We start from the raw sequence: 19,848 nt of genomic DNA on the forward strand, positions 1-19,848 counted from the left end.
ATACATAAGCTGAAGTCAGTCAATGAGAAGTTAATTGGTGTAGCTGATCCAATTAACAAATCAGGATGGCTCACACCTTCCTGCCATTGACAGCTGTGTTCATAACGTACATTTGTGCCATGTATATCTGTTGATTGCTGATAGATTTTGCTCTTTGATTGTAAAAGGTACATGTGTTTTGTATTTCACTGTGCTAGTATTCAAATGAGTTCATATTTATATAGTATTTGTTTTCATTATCTATGCCATCTAATGTATTGTTGTGCTATATTTGGAGATGATGTGCTGAATATAGACATTGTACAATATTCAATCATCTTTTTCTACCCTCATAGACATATGGATATGTCAAACTTATAACTTGTTCGACTCATGGGGATTTGACAATAGTTCAGGCCCTCTGTTTCACAAAGCTCTTGAAAGTCTCAGATCTCATAACGTTTCCGTGTAGCATTCCTACCTCCCATTCTGAAGCATTGACTTACGATAGTCATACTGCTATGACAGCTTTGTGAGATGGGGCCCGGGGCTGTATGGTGGTAGAGTGAACTGTATTTCTTAAATCTGACTTGTTTGAAGTCATGCAGAAATCAGTTACCTACTTCTTGCTGTGAAGGGCACAGACAAATAGTTATTTTCTTGTGTTCCATGCTATTGATAAAAGAAATACTTCTGTGTAGCAGGTAGAGTTGGGGTGGCCGAGGTTGAGGTGGTTTTGTTGAGGTGGTTTGGGTTGTGATGTGGTAATATTCAGGTTATGTTATACTTACATTCCTCGTCTCTGCAATCACAGTTCCGACTGACAAATTCTGACTTTCTTTACACATAACTTATCTCCAGCCTGTAAATGTGAAGCAGGCCCAAGTTTTCATCTATTCATGATGGTCCCAACATCTCACGATGAATGTCTCAAGAAGAATTATGAAAGTACATGTCTGTAGAAGAATTGCTCCTTCTGGTCTGATCTTAAGTAGTCTTTCCCATCTCGCAACATCAATGTTTGTAATGACTATGTTATCAACACACCTGATACTTAAACATCAAACCCATCAGCATGTTTGTGATATTACTGATACTGATATGACATAAGATAATTATATACACTGCATACATACTTTAGTTCATTGTGACTCGATCAGCACCAGAGATAATGATATCATCTAATTCATTTTACATACACACGGCACAAACATTCACAGAAACACCTCTTAACACAGCTTTATACCGCAAGAAAAAGTAGCTATACCAGCAGCAATAAACAAACTACTGGCAAGGTGAATTCTTGATGGCTGTACAATTGTTTTTTTTGAAACGACGTAATTCTATACATAAGCACATTATATGTAAAATTCTAGTCACAAGCACAGCCTACTGTTAGACATTAAGAGTTTAATAAGTATGGACCTTGGTTGGGTATGCATGTTTCTTTCTGTATCACACACTTTTTATTCTAATTTCTTCTATTACTGATTATTATACTAATATCAAATCTCAGGCTTCTACTTGTCCAAATGCCCTAAAAGAGACACATACACCCATTGAAGAACTAAAGAGCAACTTGTTCACACTAATCTTTTGGGTATGGTAACATCCATCCTTTGAACATATGATATGTAGCATCTTGCATTCTCTGGCCTATCACTGTCTTAAAATTGTACAGCTATGTCATCACTCCCCACAAAATTGTATTAATATTAGAGGCAGCAATGCATTTGTTGTCGTCTTACTGAATAAATAACTCTCTAACCTTGACATGAAATGCCAAATTGTAGAACACAACTACCACCAGCAATTTTGGAGCTAAAATGGTTGTAACTCCAATATTTTGTACTGGTATTGTGACCAGCTTTATCACCATAACATCTGACTTCATCAAAACACTACATATGACAAATCTGTATTCAAGATGTTTATATGGTCCATGTGTTGCGCAGTATGTTGGCAAAGTCTTCATCGCTGTCAAAGCCAATGCTAAGCCCCTCATAGTACTCCTCAAACTCCACATAGGACACCTCCTCCTGTTTGGGTGACGCCATCACTGACTCAAGGAAAGCCTGGATCACCGAGGTCCCAGTTGCATCTACACAGGGGAAAGAAACAGTGTCATCATCCTGTCAACAATTTTGTCAGCACCCACAACTTTGTATACACTACATTTCTCTAACACCTTGCTATAAATATGCCTGCTAAACCTCAGTAAACAAGGCCCTGACTCTATGCCAGGGATGCTCATGTGTACTCAGTTTACTTCTCATAAAAAGTGCACATGAAGATCCAGGTGAGAACTGGTCTTCAGGAAACCCATGCCTGTCATAAAAAGCGATTAACTAGATTGTGTGGTTGACTTGGTTGATGCATGTCATCGTATTCCGGTTGTGTAGATTGGTACTCATGCTGTTGATCACTGGATTGTCTGGTCCAGACTTGATTATTTACACACATCAGCCATATTGCTGAGTGTGACTTTAAACAACAAACTGACCAACTGACCGACATCCCACAAATGGCCATGCTTCTTGTCTGACAATATGTGCAATAGCCTTGTGATTATCTACTCTATGTTATGGTAGTGTCCTTAGAAAATCTTACAAATTGCATGGCTGAGATGACTTTCATGAGTTATATATTTCTTTATTTCATAAGATTACTAAATGCCCAATAGATAATATTGATGTGATGGAAACATACATAAGCAAGAGACACTGGAGGGAGACACTGGAGACACATTCTAGTGAGAGTCATGAGAGAAAAATACTTAAAGGTCACATGCAACATAAAACACAACTTTGCAGATCCTGGTACCTTTCGGTATGCACTTACCGAAACAAATCATAAAAAATGCCAATTCAACCTATAAAGTTGAAAAAAAAACGTGATGAAAAAAAAGCCAGCGAAATCGGAGTTCAAACGTTTCACTAAATTCCCCCCAGCGCTGGGGGGAAAACTGGTTTCAACAGCTGTGCTGCGCTGCATCCACAACACATGCGCAGTGAATAGGTTCTTGGAGCTTGGCACAGTATGCATGCCCAGAGTCTGAGGTCGTGAGCATTAGTCTAATCTTGGTTGTGTACACAAACAAGTAAATAATCTACTTGTTACATAAAAAAAACCTTGTTGATTGTGGTAAGCAGTCTCTGTCACAGAGAAAGCTCAGTGTCTGGTTTATTCACACCTATATGTCTGCCTGCCTGTCTGCTAAAGACAACATGCAATACACAGCTTCAATCATTGACCACGTACAATTTGAACTTAACACCTATCAGACTATACGACATAAAGAAAAGAAGTTGATTTATGACTCGTGCACCCGAGTCCCGTGTCTGCCACATTATGTAATTAGGCACGTGTGATACACATGACATGTTTTTATGTCTGTGGGTTGCAAACAAACTACATTCATTTTTTGCGGATGACTGGATCTGACGGAAACTGGTGCAAACTCTTGTCAGTTTCAAGTCCTGCTTTGTACTTGGACAAATGACAGATTCCAGCCACGCAGTAGTTTACCATCTCTTCTGACATGATTTTTCATTGGATCGAGCACAAATTCAAAGAACATGTATTTTCAAAATCCAACATCTCTATATACATTCTTCATGGATACCGACTTCTTTTAGTGTATATGATTTTGTTTGACAACAGTATATGAATCCATACTGAAACGACGCATCAAGTACACAAAAAGAAGTTGTTATCCATAAAGAATCTTACTTTCTTGTGACTCGCCATACTTCTAAAATGCCCATCAAACAGATCATCTTTCTGTACACACAAATGAATGAAACAAATGAAACAGCCAATCGGAAGCCGTTGTTACACTTGAGTGCATATCCACCCACTATGACTGGGTTCGGTCTCCCGAGGACTTCGTTTCGGGTGAAGTAAGCCCAAGTACAAAATATTGCACTTTTGAATCGCGATTGTACGCTTACAATTTTGTTTGTTTTTTCAAAAGCAGCAATGTATATTATATGTCATGAATAAGTGATAAATGTGTTTTAATTATGTTTGTTTTTTTCTTGCATGTGACCTTTAAGTGAGACATTCAAGAGACGCATGAGAGATAATAGGGAGACATGAGCAATACAGAATAGCGAAAGAAACATTAGAGACAGATGCTAGAGACACTTCAGAGAGACATTAGAGAGAGATACAAGAGACAGACCTGGACGGCCCCGGGCACTGACTGTGGCATTGAAGAACTTCCGGATGTCACTCAGTATGATGAAACCCCGTTTACTGCTGTCAATCTTCTGAAATGCCTGAAATGAAAAGGACAGGATATATGTTTAAGACACAACAGGTATAAAGGACACAGACAAGACATGTTTGTTTTCTCCACAATGAATCCTTGGCAGCTGACTGACCTTGATGACAAGAGATTTGCGATATTCATTCATCTCCCCAATGATAGCATGCATGTAATCGGTGTAGTCCACTCGGCCTTCGTTATCAGGGTCAAGGATATCTATCACAGCATCCAGGATCTGAAACCATCAGCAATGTGTATGTCAGTTGATCATTCTTGATTCCAAACCTTGCACTGAAGACTGAAGAGAGTTTACAACAAGGTATAAAAGTAAAAAATATTGATCCCACTAGAAACCTCTTGTGAACATGTCCCTTTTTAACACTGACAAATGTAATTTTTTTAGTAAAATTAACATTTTTTGCTTATCCTGACTCATGCTTATTATGTTTCACGTCATGAGTCAAGATAAGGGAAAATATGTAGTGTTTTTAGTAAAACTGATATTTGATATTTATCCTGACTCATGCTTATTATGTTTCACGTCATGAGTCAAGATAAGGGAAAATATGTAGTGTTTTTAGTAAAACTGATATTTGATATTTATCCTGACTCATGATGTCAAGCATAATAAGCATGACTCAGGATGAGGAAACACTATGAATTATACCATCTTTGTCTATGATCATTATTCTAATAGAGTACATCTAGTTATTGTGAAGGTAACAAAAATTTTACTTTCACTAGTATGTGTCATTGTGTATGTACAGCTGTGTAGCTATGGTGGCACCTGTTGAGGAAGCTCTAGACGAAACTTGACCAGCCCTTGCTCCAGCTCGTGGTGAGTGAGGAGTCCGGAGCCATCTGTGTCCTGACTCCTATACCACCTTCCTAGGCCAGTCACTGTCTTGATGCCACGCTTCTTCAGCTTCTCTTGAACTACATCTGAAAAGCATGAAGGTAAGAATTCCATCTATACTTCCAGCAATCCATAGCATAACAGATCTTGAGGACTGATCCTTGTTGAAAGAGATCACTAGTACCATATTATCAAGGGCTGTGTTTGCTGTGTTTGGTTAGAATTGGTCTTCAGCAACCCGTGCTTGCTGTTCAAGGCGATGAACAGGATCGGGTAGTCACACTTGCTGACTTGGTTGACACATGTCATCATATCCCAATTGTACAGATCGATGCTCATGATGTTGATCACTGGATTATCTGGTCCAGACTTGATTATTTACAGACTGCTGCGTTACTGTTGAGTGCAGCAACAAACAAACAAACAAGCTGAGTATGGGGCTGGCTGATCCTGTGTGTCATTACACCCTTGCAATGCTGACCCTATTTTACTGACTGTAGACAGAGGTGTGATATTGTCAACTACAGTCTATTTCATCCAATAACAATAATTATCTCCCAGCTACAGGGAACATGTAACAATCAGCAAATACCCATGTTTGTCATGTTTTTGTGATGGTGTTCTTCAAGTAAAATTTTCTTGGGCCTGACAAACCAATGGTTGACACTATGAGCAACATGTCATAACATCTTGGTATGATGGCTTACAATCACCCATCCTGATCATTTGATCTGATCTAGTCACATCTTAATAAAGCAATAGGGCAAACTAATTTAACTATAAGTGTCTTGTGTTGTATATTGTTTGTTGTATAAACTGGTCCTCAACAACATTCCAGCAATAAGACTCCATTCTGCAAATAACCATACATAGACCAGACAATCCAGCGATTGACATCATAAGCACTGATCTATGCAAATGAGGTACAATGACACTTGTCAACCCAGTCTGTATGTCCAACTGATCCCACTGTTAGTCTCTTATGTTTGTAAAACAGTCAGTTCTACAAAGTGGTCTGTGATAAAGCAATTGAGGAGTGAGAGACATTTACATCACCGGCAGCAACATTTACTGCTGGGGAAGAACACAGAAATGTGACCACCTGTTTGACACATTAGAAGGTCATATGTAAGAGGCAATGTCTTGCCCATGCTGCACATGCTGCACACTCCAGATGCTCACCTTGCACTGACTCCAGGATCTTCTGGTTCTCATACTCCTCCTTGGTGGGATACTGCAGACGGGCAAATGTCTCCTGGCCACGACTGCTGTGACTGTTAAAACAAAGTATATCCCAACTATTAATCTAACAGACACAAAGATCAGAGCATAAAGCAGTGCCTCGGTAAGTAGAACATTTATTAGTTGTCACAAACTGTAAATGGAAAATGAGTACCATTAGTGAGCCACAGTACCTATACAGCTTTCAACAAAGCAAATTATCATAAACTTATAGCTAAAATGGATAGAATTATCATGAAAACGACCGCACGTTATCAGAAATGAGTGGTCCACTGTAACTTGATAACGCCCGCAAAATGCTTGACGACGGGCCATTACCAAGCCTGTTGTTAGGTGACGTCATAAGTAGCTCAACTGTTGAAGTTCAATCACCTACGGCTCGAATGAACTTGGGTTCATTTTTGACTATATATCTGGCTCACATTCGTCACATGTGCCTGTGCCATTATGCACTTTCCTGCTTGTGCCATCCATAATGATTGTGCCATAAATGACAACATACAGCAATGAAAATATCGACTTGAAGTCTAACGTTGTTGATCACTGAAAACAATGGCGGCTGGTAGTATGAGCAAAGGTCAAGGTCGAATGTCGTCACTTTCAATAGTGACGTCATCTCTGTTGTTCCATGACGTGACTATATTTGTAAAATGTGTGTCAGTGACCTCCGTCGTTTTGTTGTTGGCAGAAAATGCTTCTAAACCGATGCCGCTGTTTTTATTATTCTTTTATAAAAAATTCTATTCATTTTAGCTATAATAACGGTAATGCTATTTTTCAGGGCATTATCATTTGCAGAAGCCCTCGGTCTTTTCAACTGCCCTAATGAAAGACCTCGGGCTTCTGCAAATGATAATGCCCTGAAAAATAGCGTTACCCTTATAATATCTCAGATTGTCATTCAAATCATGAAAACATAATTGAAATGATTGTGTGTGTCACTGAGTGAGTGCATCTGTGATTATCACACTCAACATTCACTTCAACTCTGCAGAATCCTAGATTGGCCTTTGAATAGGAATGCCATATTTGTTATGTTGATATCCATGTCAAAGAGATCATCAGTGAACAATGGAATCCCCAATGAACTGTACTACCAGACTGACATGACAGAGGAGGAGAACAAACAAGAACTCACAGTAGGGCCGACTTTTCGTCTTCATCTACACTGATGACACGGAACTTGATAAACTTGCTGCCCTTGATGGATGCTGGTATGGTCTGTTGTCCAGTCGTGGAGATCAGTAAGTTGCTTCCCTTTAAAAGACCATACACATGATAAAATCAAAGGAAAATTGAACACAAAGGCACAGTATCAGATGGTGTTACGAAGTGACACACACGGAGGAGATAACTTACGGATGTCACTTTCATTACTATGTGGAACACAATGTTTTGGTGTGAGTCCTCACCCCTCCATAGGTAAATTAATACTGGTAGGCATAAAGTCAGTGTGTAAACTGGGACTTATCAGCTCTTAACAATGTTCCAGCAACACTATGGCAGGGGACACCAGAAATGGGCTGAACACATTGTGTCCATGTGGGGAATCAAACCAGATCTTCAGCATGATGAACAGATGCTTTAACCACTACAGAGCTCCAGATAAGCTGCGTATTTGCATAAAATATACACTATGATGAAGTGAAAATATTCAAGAAAAATAAATGCCAACGTATAAAAAAACATTAAATATATATGTTTACAGTTTGTCAAAATAACAATTCGTAATTACCTAATGCCTCAAAATCATGTTGTGTATCATATCAATTCAAGCTAATAGAACTTAGAAGTTTCTACATGCTCAAATGCTGAAGTCTTTTTAAAACAAAAGATAACTGTTAAGAGTGAAGATTATATCATCTAATAGCCATCAAGGTATCTTGTTTACCACCAATACCGAAGTAGAGCAATGTACATATTTTCTTACGGCACATATGGATAAAACTGTATTAGTTATAATTTGGCGGACTTTGTCTTATTCTATTATTGTATAAAACAATATTGCACCTGTTATACCTATCTGAAATGAATACCCAGATTTGAAACACAATTGTGGGTATCCAGACCTATCAATACCCACTTGAAATTGGAAGTACCCACTTCCTTTCAAAAGTATGGGTATCATACCTACACGGCCAAAAGTTAACTGGAGCTCTGCCACTAGGCTACCCCCCCCCCCCTTCCTGCTGTTGGGGCATAAAGTATACATACAATACATGTGAAAACAACAATAACATAACAAAAGGAGGAAACTTGCCAAAATGAAGCTAACAGTTTATTAGCACTAACTGAAAATAAGAAATGGTCAGTTGGAAGCTAGAAGTTAAATCACCATTCACTGATGCAATAGCTGGCAGGGGTAATAAGCAGTGACTGGTCATGACACAGGACAAGTGATATCAATGCTACCATAACTTTATAAATTATTTCCGTTATGAAGTTACAGGACATTAAAATAGTATCATGTCCTCTAAAGTCTAAAAAATAATTCTCAATACAAAAACAACTAAGTCCCTTCTTACAGAGTATATGTCAAGTAGTGTGTATGGCTGGTCCTTTCTAGATCCCTTCATGTGGAGAAACTGACCTCTGTTGATGAACGGTATTGCCTTTGCACTGCCACAAAGAAGAAACTTGTATTACATGACTTCACAACAATTAATTCAAGCAAAGCAAGAAGTGATAATGATAAACCAATTAAGCACAAGTACAATAGTCCGTAGGCCTTACTAGACAAAATAGAGTGAGTGAGTTTAGTTTTATGCATATTCCAGCTATATGGTGGCGGTCTGTAAATAATTGAGTCTAGTCCAGACAATCCAGTGACCAACAGCATGAGCATCGATCTGCGTAACTGGGAACCAGTGACGTGTCAACCAAGTCAGTGAGCCTGGACACCCAATCCTGTTAGTCGCCTCTTACAGCAAGCATGAGTTGCTGAAGGACTGTTCTACTCCGGACCTTCACGGGTTGGACAAATAAAAGACCTAGTGATTCTAGTTTCTGTGTGAGCTATCAGTAAGAATCAAAGTGGCTATGTTGAGATGCAACAAGATTCTCCATTGTTCCCTAACTGTCAGAACACTTAATATCTTGGGGACCATTCATAATTTATGGCAAATGATACATGAGCAAGGCTTTTCATCAGGACATTGTCATTTACAGGAGCCTGAGATCTTCCATTCACTGCCTGATGAAGAAAGGCTGGAGAAAAGACAAGGGCCTCTGCGAATGATAATGATCTGACATAATAGCTTTACAGTTATTATAGCAAAATTAGATAGAATTTTAAATGAAATAAAACAATAGCTTAATAAGTATATAATAGAATTTTAAATGAAATAAAACAATAGCTAAATAAGTATATAATAGAATTTTTAATGAAATAAAACAATAGCTAAATAAGTATATAATAGAATTTTTAATGTAATAAAACAATAGCTACATAAGTATATAATAGAATTTTTAATGAAATAAAACAATAGCTAAATTACATAGAATTTTTAATGAAATAAAACAACTAAGCTTAATTAGATAGAATTTTTAATAAAATAAACACAAACAACAGTATAGATCTGAGGCATTTTCAGCCAACAACAAATGATGGAGGTCACTGACCCACTTTTTAGAAACATGGAAATGTCACAGAAGAAAACAGATGACATCACTATTGAGCATGATGACATTCAAACTTGGTTCTTGCCCATACTACCAGCCGTCATTTTTTCTCAACAATGTTAGAGTTCCAGTCGATGTTTTTATTGCTGCATGTTGTAATTTATGGTATAAATGTTCAGGTTGGTACTGGCAAGAAAGTGCATTGGAACTGGAAACTGGCACATGTGAAGAATGAGAGTTTGAAATATCATCAGTATTGAACCCATGTCCAAATGATGTCACCTAACATAGGGTATGATAATAGCCCCCCATCAAAGAATATTTTGGAGCATTATCAAGTTACAGTGGCCCTCTCATTTCTGGTAACAAGTGGGCATTCTAATGGTAATTCTATCCATTTCAGCTATAATTTTGAACATGACATACAAGGGGGTCAATTACATTGTACATACTTTTTAAGGGGGTGGGGGTGAGTAGGTGGTGTGCGTTAAGTGTCATTCACATTGCTTCTCCATAAGCGTTATCATCATCCCTCCTAGCCATAAATTATAAACTGTCCCTATGAGCACAAACTTCATTATTTTACCTTTTTCCAAACTGTTTGAATTCATAAATGGTCAGTGTGTTGTCCACATGAAAGAAGAAGCCGGTCAGCTCCCTCAGTGCATCATGGCCATTCCTGAAAAACAGTCAGACACTATGAAACAGCTAGATCATTTCTCTGTTTAGCACTATCATAAGTGTTGTTTCCGCTCAATATAATATTTATTCAGTTTGATATCCACTTTTCGTACTGGATCTGTGATTTGTTTGTTTCCTTTGTTGTCTAATGCTGCTCTCAGTAAAAATCAAGCTATATGGTGTCAGTCAGACAACCATCAAGTCTGGAGCAGACAATCCAGAGCAGACAACAGATAACATAGTAGAACATAGCATGGAAGACAAGAATCAGTGATGGGTGCCAATACCTAGTGATGATCCGTGCCTGAAAGCGGACCCTCTTGGACAGCAGGTTCTCTGTGTGTGTGGTCCTTGTGCTCACTCTGCAAACAGAGATACATGATGTTCTCAGGGAGCAGTTGAACAATGAATATTATTTAATCCAGGCCTTGAAGTTGCCATTTGACTCGTACATATTCATAAAAGCCCAGAACTGTGCAGCCATAGCAGTGTGTTCAGAGGAATGGCATGAAGTTGCTCAAAGTTTCCTTCATCATTAATCGAGCGAGTAAATATTTAGAAATATTTTTGCATTTTTTGCAATATTCCATCAATGTCATGTTGGGGGTTGCCACATGGGGGCTACCCATGTAGGGAATAGAACCAGGGTCGTTGGTGTGACATGTCAATGCTTCAATCACTAGTCTACTCTTACAATTTAAATACAGGATGTTTTCTCCGAGCTTACTTTGAGTCGTGTAGAAAGCGGTTCTGTCCTCGTCCACGCCGAGGCTCGTATGCTTTGTTGCGGTCATTCTGTTCTGGATCACTGATCACTGCCCTGCACACAGAATAAAGCACTATACATATGTGTGTATTTTCCCTGGACTCATTGTTGTTCTCAAACAAACAAAAACTGATAAACAGCCTGCACCCATTGGACTACTAATACTAACCCACTAACCTAAAACCACTAATGTTAACAAAGACATGTGGTCAGCCAGCACTGCACCCACTAACCTAAAACCACGAACGTTAACACAGACATGTGGTCAGCCAGCACTGCACCCACCAACCTAAAACCACGAACGTTAACACAGACATGTGGTCAGCCAGCACTGCACCCACTAACCTAAAACCACGAACGTTAACACAGACATGTGGTCAGCCAGCACTGCACCCACCAACCTAAAACCACGAACGTTAACACAGACATGTGGTCAGCCAGCACTGCACCCACCAACCTAAAACCACGAACGTTAACACAGACATGTGGTCAGCCAGCACTGCACCCACTAACCTAAAACCACAAACGTTAACACAGACATGTGGTCAGCCAGCACTGCACCCACTAACCTAAAACCACGAACGTTAACACAGACATGTGGTCAGCCAGCACTGCACCCACTAACCTAAAACCACGAACACAGACACCTGGTCGGCCAGCACTGTACCCACTTACCTAAAACTACTAACACAGACACCTGGTCCACCAGCACTGCACACACTAATCTAAAACCACTCACACAGACTCCTGGTCAGCCAGGATTGTACCCACTAACCTAAAACCACTAACAGAGACACCTGGTCAACTAGCACTGCACCCACTAACCTAAAACCACTAAAACTAACTCAAACACCTTGTCCGTCAGCACTTTACCCACGAACCTAAAACCACCAACACTAAAACTAACACAGACACCTGGTCAACCAGCACTGTAGTCACTAACCTAAATCCACCAACACTAAAACTAACACAGACACCTCGTCAGCCAGCACTGTAGTCTTTAACCTAAATCCACCAACACTAAAACTAACACAGACACCTTGTCAGCCAGCACTGCAGTCTTTAACCTAAATCCACCAACACTAAAACTAACACAGACACCTTGTCAGCCAGCACTGTACCCACTCACCTGGACAGCTGGTCAGCCAGCACAGTTTCTATCAGTTTCTGCTTCTTGTTGTACTCCAATAGGTCCTCCTGTACAGAGAGAAATCACAATATAATACACATTGAAAATTATGTGTGTGTGTGCACTAATATAGCATGAGTATTTCATGTTCCAAAATTGTTAAGACAGGATGCAAAGTCATTTCTTTAAAATCAACACCCTTACTATCCAAAACTTAACACAAACATAACATTAAGATGAAAAACATGCTGCATTTGTCACAACTGAGTTCATCTTGTGAGGATTTCTTTGTGGTTTGGCTCAACATTTTTATATTAGGTCCAACCAACAATATCTAAATTAGTATTTATTAGCTGATAAATCTGCCCCTCACAATATATAGTTTCCCGAGAGAACATCAGTAGTTTTTCAGTATTCAGAACAATGAGTGTTAAAGACTATCTTACAGCATCCATCTTCTTCATGAGCTGTTTGCTGGAGTATCTATGTTTCGTCCAGCTGTCGTCCAAATTGTCTTCTTGGTCATCTGCATGATCATCCTGGACACAGTGACCATTGTCCTTGGGTGATGAGGAGTGAGCCTTCTTCACTGCCTGGACAGCCTGCTCCACCTCATCCTGAACATCAGCAGGAACACATGAACAAACACAGCCAACGACTGACAATACACCATCAGGATATGACAACACTCAGTCGATTGAATAACCTGATCCAAGACCAGACCATCAGATCCAAATTAGTGGCCTTTCATGACAAGCAACAGAGTACATGGGACCTATTCAAGTCTACTTGTAGACAATACACTGAGACTGCTTATTAACTCAAGAACAGCCTGCTACTGACACATGCAACCCATGGCATTACGAACCTGGCCAACATGGTTTGGAGCCTGGACATGTTTCCTGTAGGACTGCTTCATCTCTTCCTGGTACTGCTTGTACATCTCCTGATGCCGGGCAGATGGTGGACGCACATTCTCAGCTACAGCGGGGCCATCCCATGCACTAGGCTGTAGTAATATACACATCTTTAGATCTAACACTGATGTACCAGGCTATGAGACACACGTTCCTTCTGTTCAGCGTGTGTCAATGAAACTTTAAAAACATAGTGGAGCTCTTAGAGTAATTAAAACAGTGTGGTGCTTCTCCTCTCAGAGACTTAATATTGCTATTTTACTCTGTATCTAACTTGTCAAAGCCTAACATCAATTCCACCATCACAGCCTTAAAATGCCTGTTTTCTACATGAACTGTTTTTTTCTAGTTAACACTACAATAAGGTCTGCAAACTAATTTGCCGTATAATACGACTGTCAGTAAAAACAGATATGCTGCAGGCATTTCTTACAAGGCCAGGCAATCTCACCTATCTCAACCCTACAAGAGATATAACGAGATATAACAATGAGAAAATGAAATTACAGGGGTACAAAGTTAATTCTGACCTCCTTCTTCACCATCCTGGCTGATGGTGGCTTTTTAACTTCCTTCTCGTCACTGAGGCCCAGTCCCGGGACACCATTAGGACGAGAGGCGGATTTCAGCATCTACACAAAACAAAAACTATCCCTTGAAGAGATCTAATAAGGCATTTCAAAGAGCCTGTGCTGTCAACAGATTCAGTTTATAAAGAACATTCCTTACACAGTATTCAACAGCACTACCATATATGAGTGTATGAAAGTCCTACACAAAGACAGAAAGCCCATAGTGCTGATAAGCAACAATGTTGCCGGCCCTGTTAACATGTAACCAGCCCTGTATTAAATATAGGAAATTGAGATATGGTGTTAAAAGAAAGTATTTAATGAATTAGAGGTAGTGATGTAAACTGAAACATGTGCAAAAGCAAATTTAATATAACTGTAACTTGGTTGTCACTGTTATTTCACTTAGTGTCACTGCCATCAGAAAAGAATGACATTATTCATTGGCTGAAAGCACTCTCTAGACCAGTCACATTCAGTGTTAGATAAATGGGTTGGCTGATCTGTGGAAGTTACAGTTTGATTGATCATGAACTATACAGACATCATCTAGTTACCAAAATTGTAAATTATTTTCAAAATATTTCCCATAGTCAATGACATGGTCAAATATATACCTTAAAAAATGTAAAGGCGCACAGGGCTAGCTATAAAATTAAGATGTAAGCCAGCCATGTAAACAAGCAAGCAGCGGGCCGCAGGGCAGACACTATTTCATACATTGCCAGATATACACAGTATTCCACAATACTTCAATAAACAATATTCCACAATAATATGTTAGCTATCATCTTTACCACTGATGATCTTGTAATACTAGTTATGAATTAAAAATACCATTTTAGTATAATGTTACAGATATTTCATCACATATAAATAGAAAATATTCAATTTCAGCCAAATGAGGTCCAGTAAGTTAGTGAGTTGAGTCATGCTGCTTTCAACAGTATTCCAGCTATATCATGGACCTTGCAGCTTTTTTGTGTGAGAGAAGCCCAGGTTGATGCAAGTCTCTGATATGCACTACTTGCTGTTAAACCCATGGACTTGTATAAACCTGGAAACATCATCTGGGTGAACCGCAGACGACTGGGCAATCTCATTTGGACCTGACACAAGTTCCTACTACAAAGCAGATCTCTTGCATGGAAACAAATAACACTCAGTACAAATCTTCCACTTATCTACAAACTGTAACTTACCAGTGGTTTTGTAGCCTGCCTCTGTGAATACTGTGATCTGCCAGTACCCCAGCTGTAAGAAAACAAGCAGGACATAATGAGTGAGTGTGTTTGGTTTTATGGTGCTTTAGTGATATTCCAAAATATCACGGCAGGGCTCACCAGAAATGGGCTTCACACACTGCAACCATGTGCGGAATCGAACCCAAGTCTTTGGTGTGACAAACAAATGCCTTAGCCACTAGGCTACCCACCGTTCCAGAAGGACGTAATGATATGACCTCTTATGTACATGTATGTGGTGAATCCAGATCCTCTCTGTCAGACATACTCAACTGGAACTGAAACATCATCATGGCTTTGACATGGTTCTTCAGTATGTGTTAGACTGACCATGAAGATTTGAAAAAGAACTGCAAACACGCTGATTGTGTGCTTTGCTTGTAGACACATCTACTATGCCAATAGTGAGTGAATGAGTCTAGAATTATGCCACTTTTTGCTACATTTCAGCAAACATGCTCATTACAGGAACATGAGAAATGGGTTTCACACTTGTACACATGTGAGGAATCACACCTGGGACTTCAGCATAACAAGAAAACAGTTCAACCACTCGGCTACTCCACAGCCCCCATCTAAGCCAAAAACGTCAAATATTATGACATGTTAAAAAAATATTGTGACATTTATGACAATGTCTAAGCTAAAAAAACTGAGAATTTACTAGCATGCTATAATTTATAGTCTGTTTCAAACCATACTGTCTTGTCAAACAAACCATTAATTGGTGTATACAAATAGCTATACTGTTCATGAAAGTGAATCAGTGAATATGGTTTATGCTGCTTTTAGCAATATTCCAGCAATATCATGTGGGAAATCATTCTCGATATCTCCAAGGTATACGTTATGACAAGTCTCCACTATATCCTGGATGCATCCACGGCTCAACCCAATAAATTTATTACCTCCCTTGGCTGGCTTTTTATTCAATCAGGTGGCTACGCTGGGGAGTTAAGCGAACCAATCACAATTCGCTTTCGCTTTTCAAATTATCTAACCGATTAAAGTTGGCAAAGCAAACCATGCAGAGGTTCTCTGAAAGAGGTAGAAGGAGTTTTTGCACATACACATGTATTTCTTTTTAAAGTTTCAGACCTAAAAATATGTCTGTGTGATTTCCCCCATTTCGCATGGCGAGCAAACTTTCACGGCTATTGTGAGAATGTGAAGCCAGCAAAGGGACGTAATAAAATCATCGGGCCGACCCGTAGATGAGTCCCGGGTATAGTGGAGACTTATCGGAACGTATACCCTGGAGATATCGAGGATGGCGGGAAATGGACTTCGCACATTCCTTACATATTTTCAGCATATTTGACATGTTCAAGGCAGTAGTTTTATTCAATATCTAACATTAAATCTGTAAAGAAAGTTTCCCAAAACAGTCCTTTAATGACTTATATTCCCATTTAAATGGGAGAGGTAAATAACAATAAAAAACAACAAAATCATTCCACAAAAACACCTACATAGGCCTTTAAGACTAAATTTAAACCATGAATGTTAAAACTCTCTACACAGTACCTGACAGTTGAGGCAGTGTTGGGAGTTTGCAGTGAGTACTCATACACGTCTATTGGTTTTGACGGCCTTGAATCATCATCAGCAAGGTAGCGGAGATTTAGGCCTGGCACCCTGAAACATGAATACAACAAACAGATTTTACTAGGTGTGTCATGTTATAATGCTGGTGTGGTCAATCTACAAAATGATGGGGTATCAAATTTCACAGGGGGAGTAACTCTTGTTGTCTGCTTCACGCCAACAAGTTCCAAGGTCAACTTATCAACATAGGGAAGAGAAGGAAAAGCTTGTCAAAGAAGGTCAGGATAATCATTATTGAGATGAATTTAGCCGGACTTAAACAGGCGCATATTGCAGATGCCGCCCAGGGGGATCAAAGCACCATTTCAAAGTTTTCAGAGTTCATTTGTATTGGAGAATAATGAAGAGAACATTCCCAGATGTGGTAGGCCCCACAGAGAGAGGAGACAGACACCTTTGAGAACTGTCAAACACAACAGAAGAAATTCACTTGGGGATATTACAAGTATTGTAAATGAGGCAGTACCAACTACAGTAAGTCAGAGGACTGTTCAAAGACATCTCCACAACCTGAATTACTAGAAAGGATTAATGAGGATGAAATCGACAGTAAGTGCTGTGAGCAGATTAATGAGAATGTTATCAAATCAAAGGAAGAACTTTTCAGGAGATTCTTAGGGTTTGGCAGTCAACATGGTCAATACCTCTGCATCATATTGAGGCACTATACTCTTCAATTTCAAGAAGAAAAAGAACTGTGAGGATAAGTAAAGGTCACATCAAAGTATTAGGCATCCAAAGTTTATTTTAGGGGTAAGTAGACTTTAATTTTTACTTTTCTGTGACCCTCTATAAATTTTGCCCCTAAACATGGCAGACCTTTTATGACATAATAATGGCACGTCACGTTAAAACAAGTGTGCCATTTATAATTTTTTGGGTCTGAATCAAAAAGAACTTAGGAGAATTGCTTGAATTCTGAATGATGTCAAAGGACAATGGAGATTAATGGTGTTGAGAGAGAGTTTTGCATATTTTACAGATTACATTTTGTCATTTAGATGTAACAGTCCCATTATCAATTCCAAATAGTTGAGTTGAAGTTGATTAATCCAGATTGTTTTCTGAAATAAATAAAGAGGTATGGGGATACATCATCACTTGTGGTGATGCAACATTGTATTGTCTGCCTACACGATAAATAAATCGAGATATATATAAATCATTTTTTTTATCAATGCAGTGCATAAGACGAGAGGCTATGATGATCTTGATACAATCGATGAATTGTTTTACTCCTATTGCTCCACTCCAACAAACCACTTCAACATAAGATGAGTATTTCAAAGCTGACACAACTACTGAACTCCCATCTATTATTATTGATAAGTTGTTTGTTTGTGAGAAAAGCCACTAAAAAGACCATATCTGATGGCTGCTTTATTGTATGAGCTCACCCATCCGGTCGGCTTTGTGGTCGACTATGGCTGGTAGCTGCTGTTCGGGAAGCTGGACGTTCAGGCATATCCTCTCCCTTCAAAAGAAAACTAGATTTTTGGAAAAAGGAAATAAGCCTGTTTCTGATAAAAAGGGTCAGTCAGATCTAGGTGGCTTCTTGTAAAGTAGGAACCAAATAAACAAATCTAAGGAATGTGTATCTAAATAAAGCACTTATTTTTGTACAGAGGGATAAAAATGTAACATTCATTTGGCATCATTATGAATTAGATTCAAAGGAAAATTTTTGTTCAGCAACAACCAAACTGACTACCAAATTCAGTGGTTGCTGCGGCTAAACTTGATCTATCCATCACAAACTGACCATGATGTCGAATGAAACCATGTGCTTCTACATTAGAACTTGGTTCATGTGAAGATAACTCACCGTTATTGGATTCCTGTCAGACCGGCCACTCATTGGTCGAGATGCTCCCCCAGGTAGCTGACGCTGCTGGGCCCTGGGGGTCGGGTTGCCATGGATTCCAAGCTCCATCTCTCTCAGTAGTAAGATTTCTTAAAGAGAGTCCATATATTACTAGAAAGGGGGAATGGTGGCAGACTGTGTCAGTGTGAATAGGGGTTGATGTGGACACTGTGCAAATATTTCATACACCTTGGATATTTGTTTCAGACTGTTTCAATGACTTAATCTTATTAGTCTACACTTTACCAAAGGAACAGGTGATCATTGGACCAAATTTCTTCAAGTTATGTGAATTAATTTGTTAAATAAACTGGCTAACACATACCTTACCACGTGGGATAAGCAAGGATACATGGGATTGTAAACGAGTGTGAGATCAGGGGATCAAAGAGTGTAGCATACACTAACCTAATTAAACATAACAATCACAGTGAGATCAGTAAAGCAAGAGTTGTAACCTGTAAACTGCAAGTTGTAACTGGGTCACATGAACTACTATCTCCATCATGTCATAATTTGACAATAACACGTTGACGCCTATCCAGCATGAATAGCTGAGAATGGCACAATTAATATTATAAGCACCTCCACAATACAATGCAGAGGAAAGTAAGAATTTTGAATACACTGTGGACAAAGATCAAATCAGGTTCATTGCTGCATTCTAGCATTCACATGCAATGGAAAAATAAAACGATGCATCCAAATGATAAAAAATAATTTACTTTGAACGGGATCAGTGACTAACAGGACGAGTTTTGCCATATATGATAACTTGAAATAATTCTTAGTAACGGTCATAACTTTGATAGTTCAAACTTACATCCGCCTGCATATTCAGTCATACTGGCACAATCGGTGACGCTGAGTTAATTTGCTTTCACGAGTAAAAGTCGTATATCCGTCAGTTGTCAAGTAATCAAATTTCACATAAATATTTTTGGTGAACCGGAAGTGAATCTATACGAACCGGAAGTACTATCAACGGGTCCTTAAATCCCCCTATGTTTAATAGTTCATGTACTGAAATTATTATGCACGTAGAAAAACATAGCGTCCCCATAGCATTACTGTTTTGACACAAAATATTAGATAT

General features: G+C 39.0%; 1 protein-coding gene across 1 annotated transcript; it reads right to left on the reverse strand.

The window, feature by feature from the left end:
- Nucleotides 1-1,442: 1,442 nt before the first annotated feature.
- On the reverse strand, nucleotides 1,443-19,708 carry LOC137286563 (calcyphosin-2-like). Its single transcript, XM_067818490.1, has 19 exons — nucleotides 19,576-19,708; nucleotides 18,714-18,841; nucleotides 18,286-18,362; nucleotides 16,808-16,918; nucleotides 15,239-15,290; nucleotides 13,995-14,096; nucleotides 13,416-13,556; nucleotides 12,994-13,164; nucleotides 12,548-12,615; nucleotides 11,380-11,472; nucleotides 10,940-11,014; nucleotides 10,558-10,650; nucleotides 8,876-8,969; nucleotides 7,489-7,607; nucleotides 6,291-6,382; nucleotides 5,040-5,194; nucleotides 4,368-4,487; nucleotides 4,166-4,262; nucleotides 1,443-2,080 (listed from the first exon to the last, which is right to left on the reverse strand). The coding sequence occupies exons 2-19, from the start codon at nucleotides 18,819-18,821 to the stop codon at nucleotides 1,911-1,913; spliced, it is 1,938 nt and encodes a 645-aa protein (XP_067674591.1). The 5' UTR covers nucleotides 18,822-18,841; nucleotides 19,576-19,708; the 3' UTR covers nucleotides 1,443-1,910.
- Nucleotides 19,709-19,848: the final 140 nt, after the last annotated feature.

This window comes from Haliotis asinina, chromosome 6 (genome assembly GCF_037392515.1).
Source record: "Haliotis asinina isolate JCU_RB_2024 chromosome 6, JCU_Hal_asi_v2, whole genome shotgun sequence".
Taxonomy (NCBI): Eukaryota; Metazoa; Mollusca; class Gastropoda; order Lepetellida; family Haliotidae; genus Haliotis; species Haliotis asinina.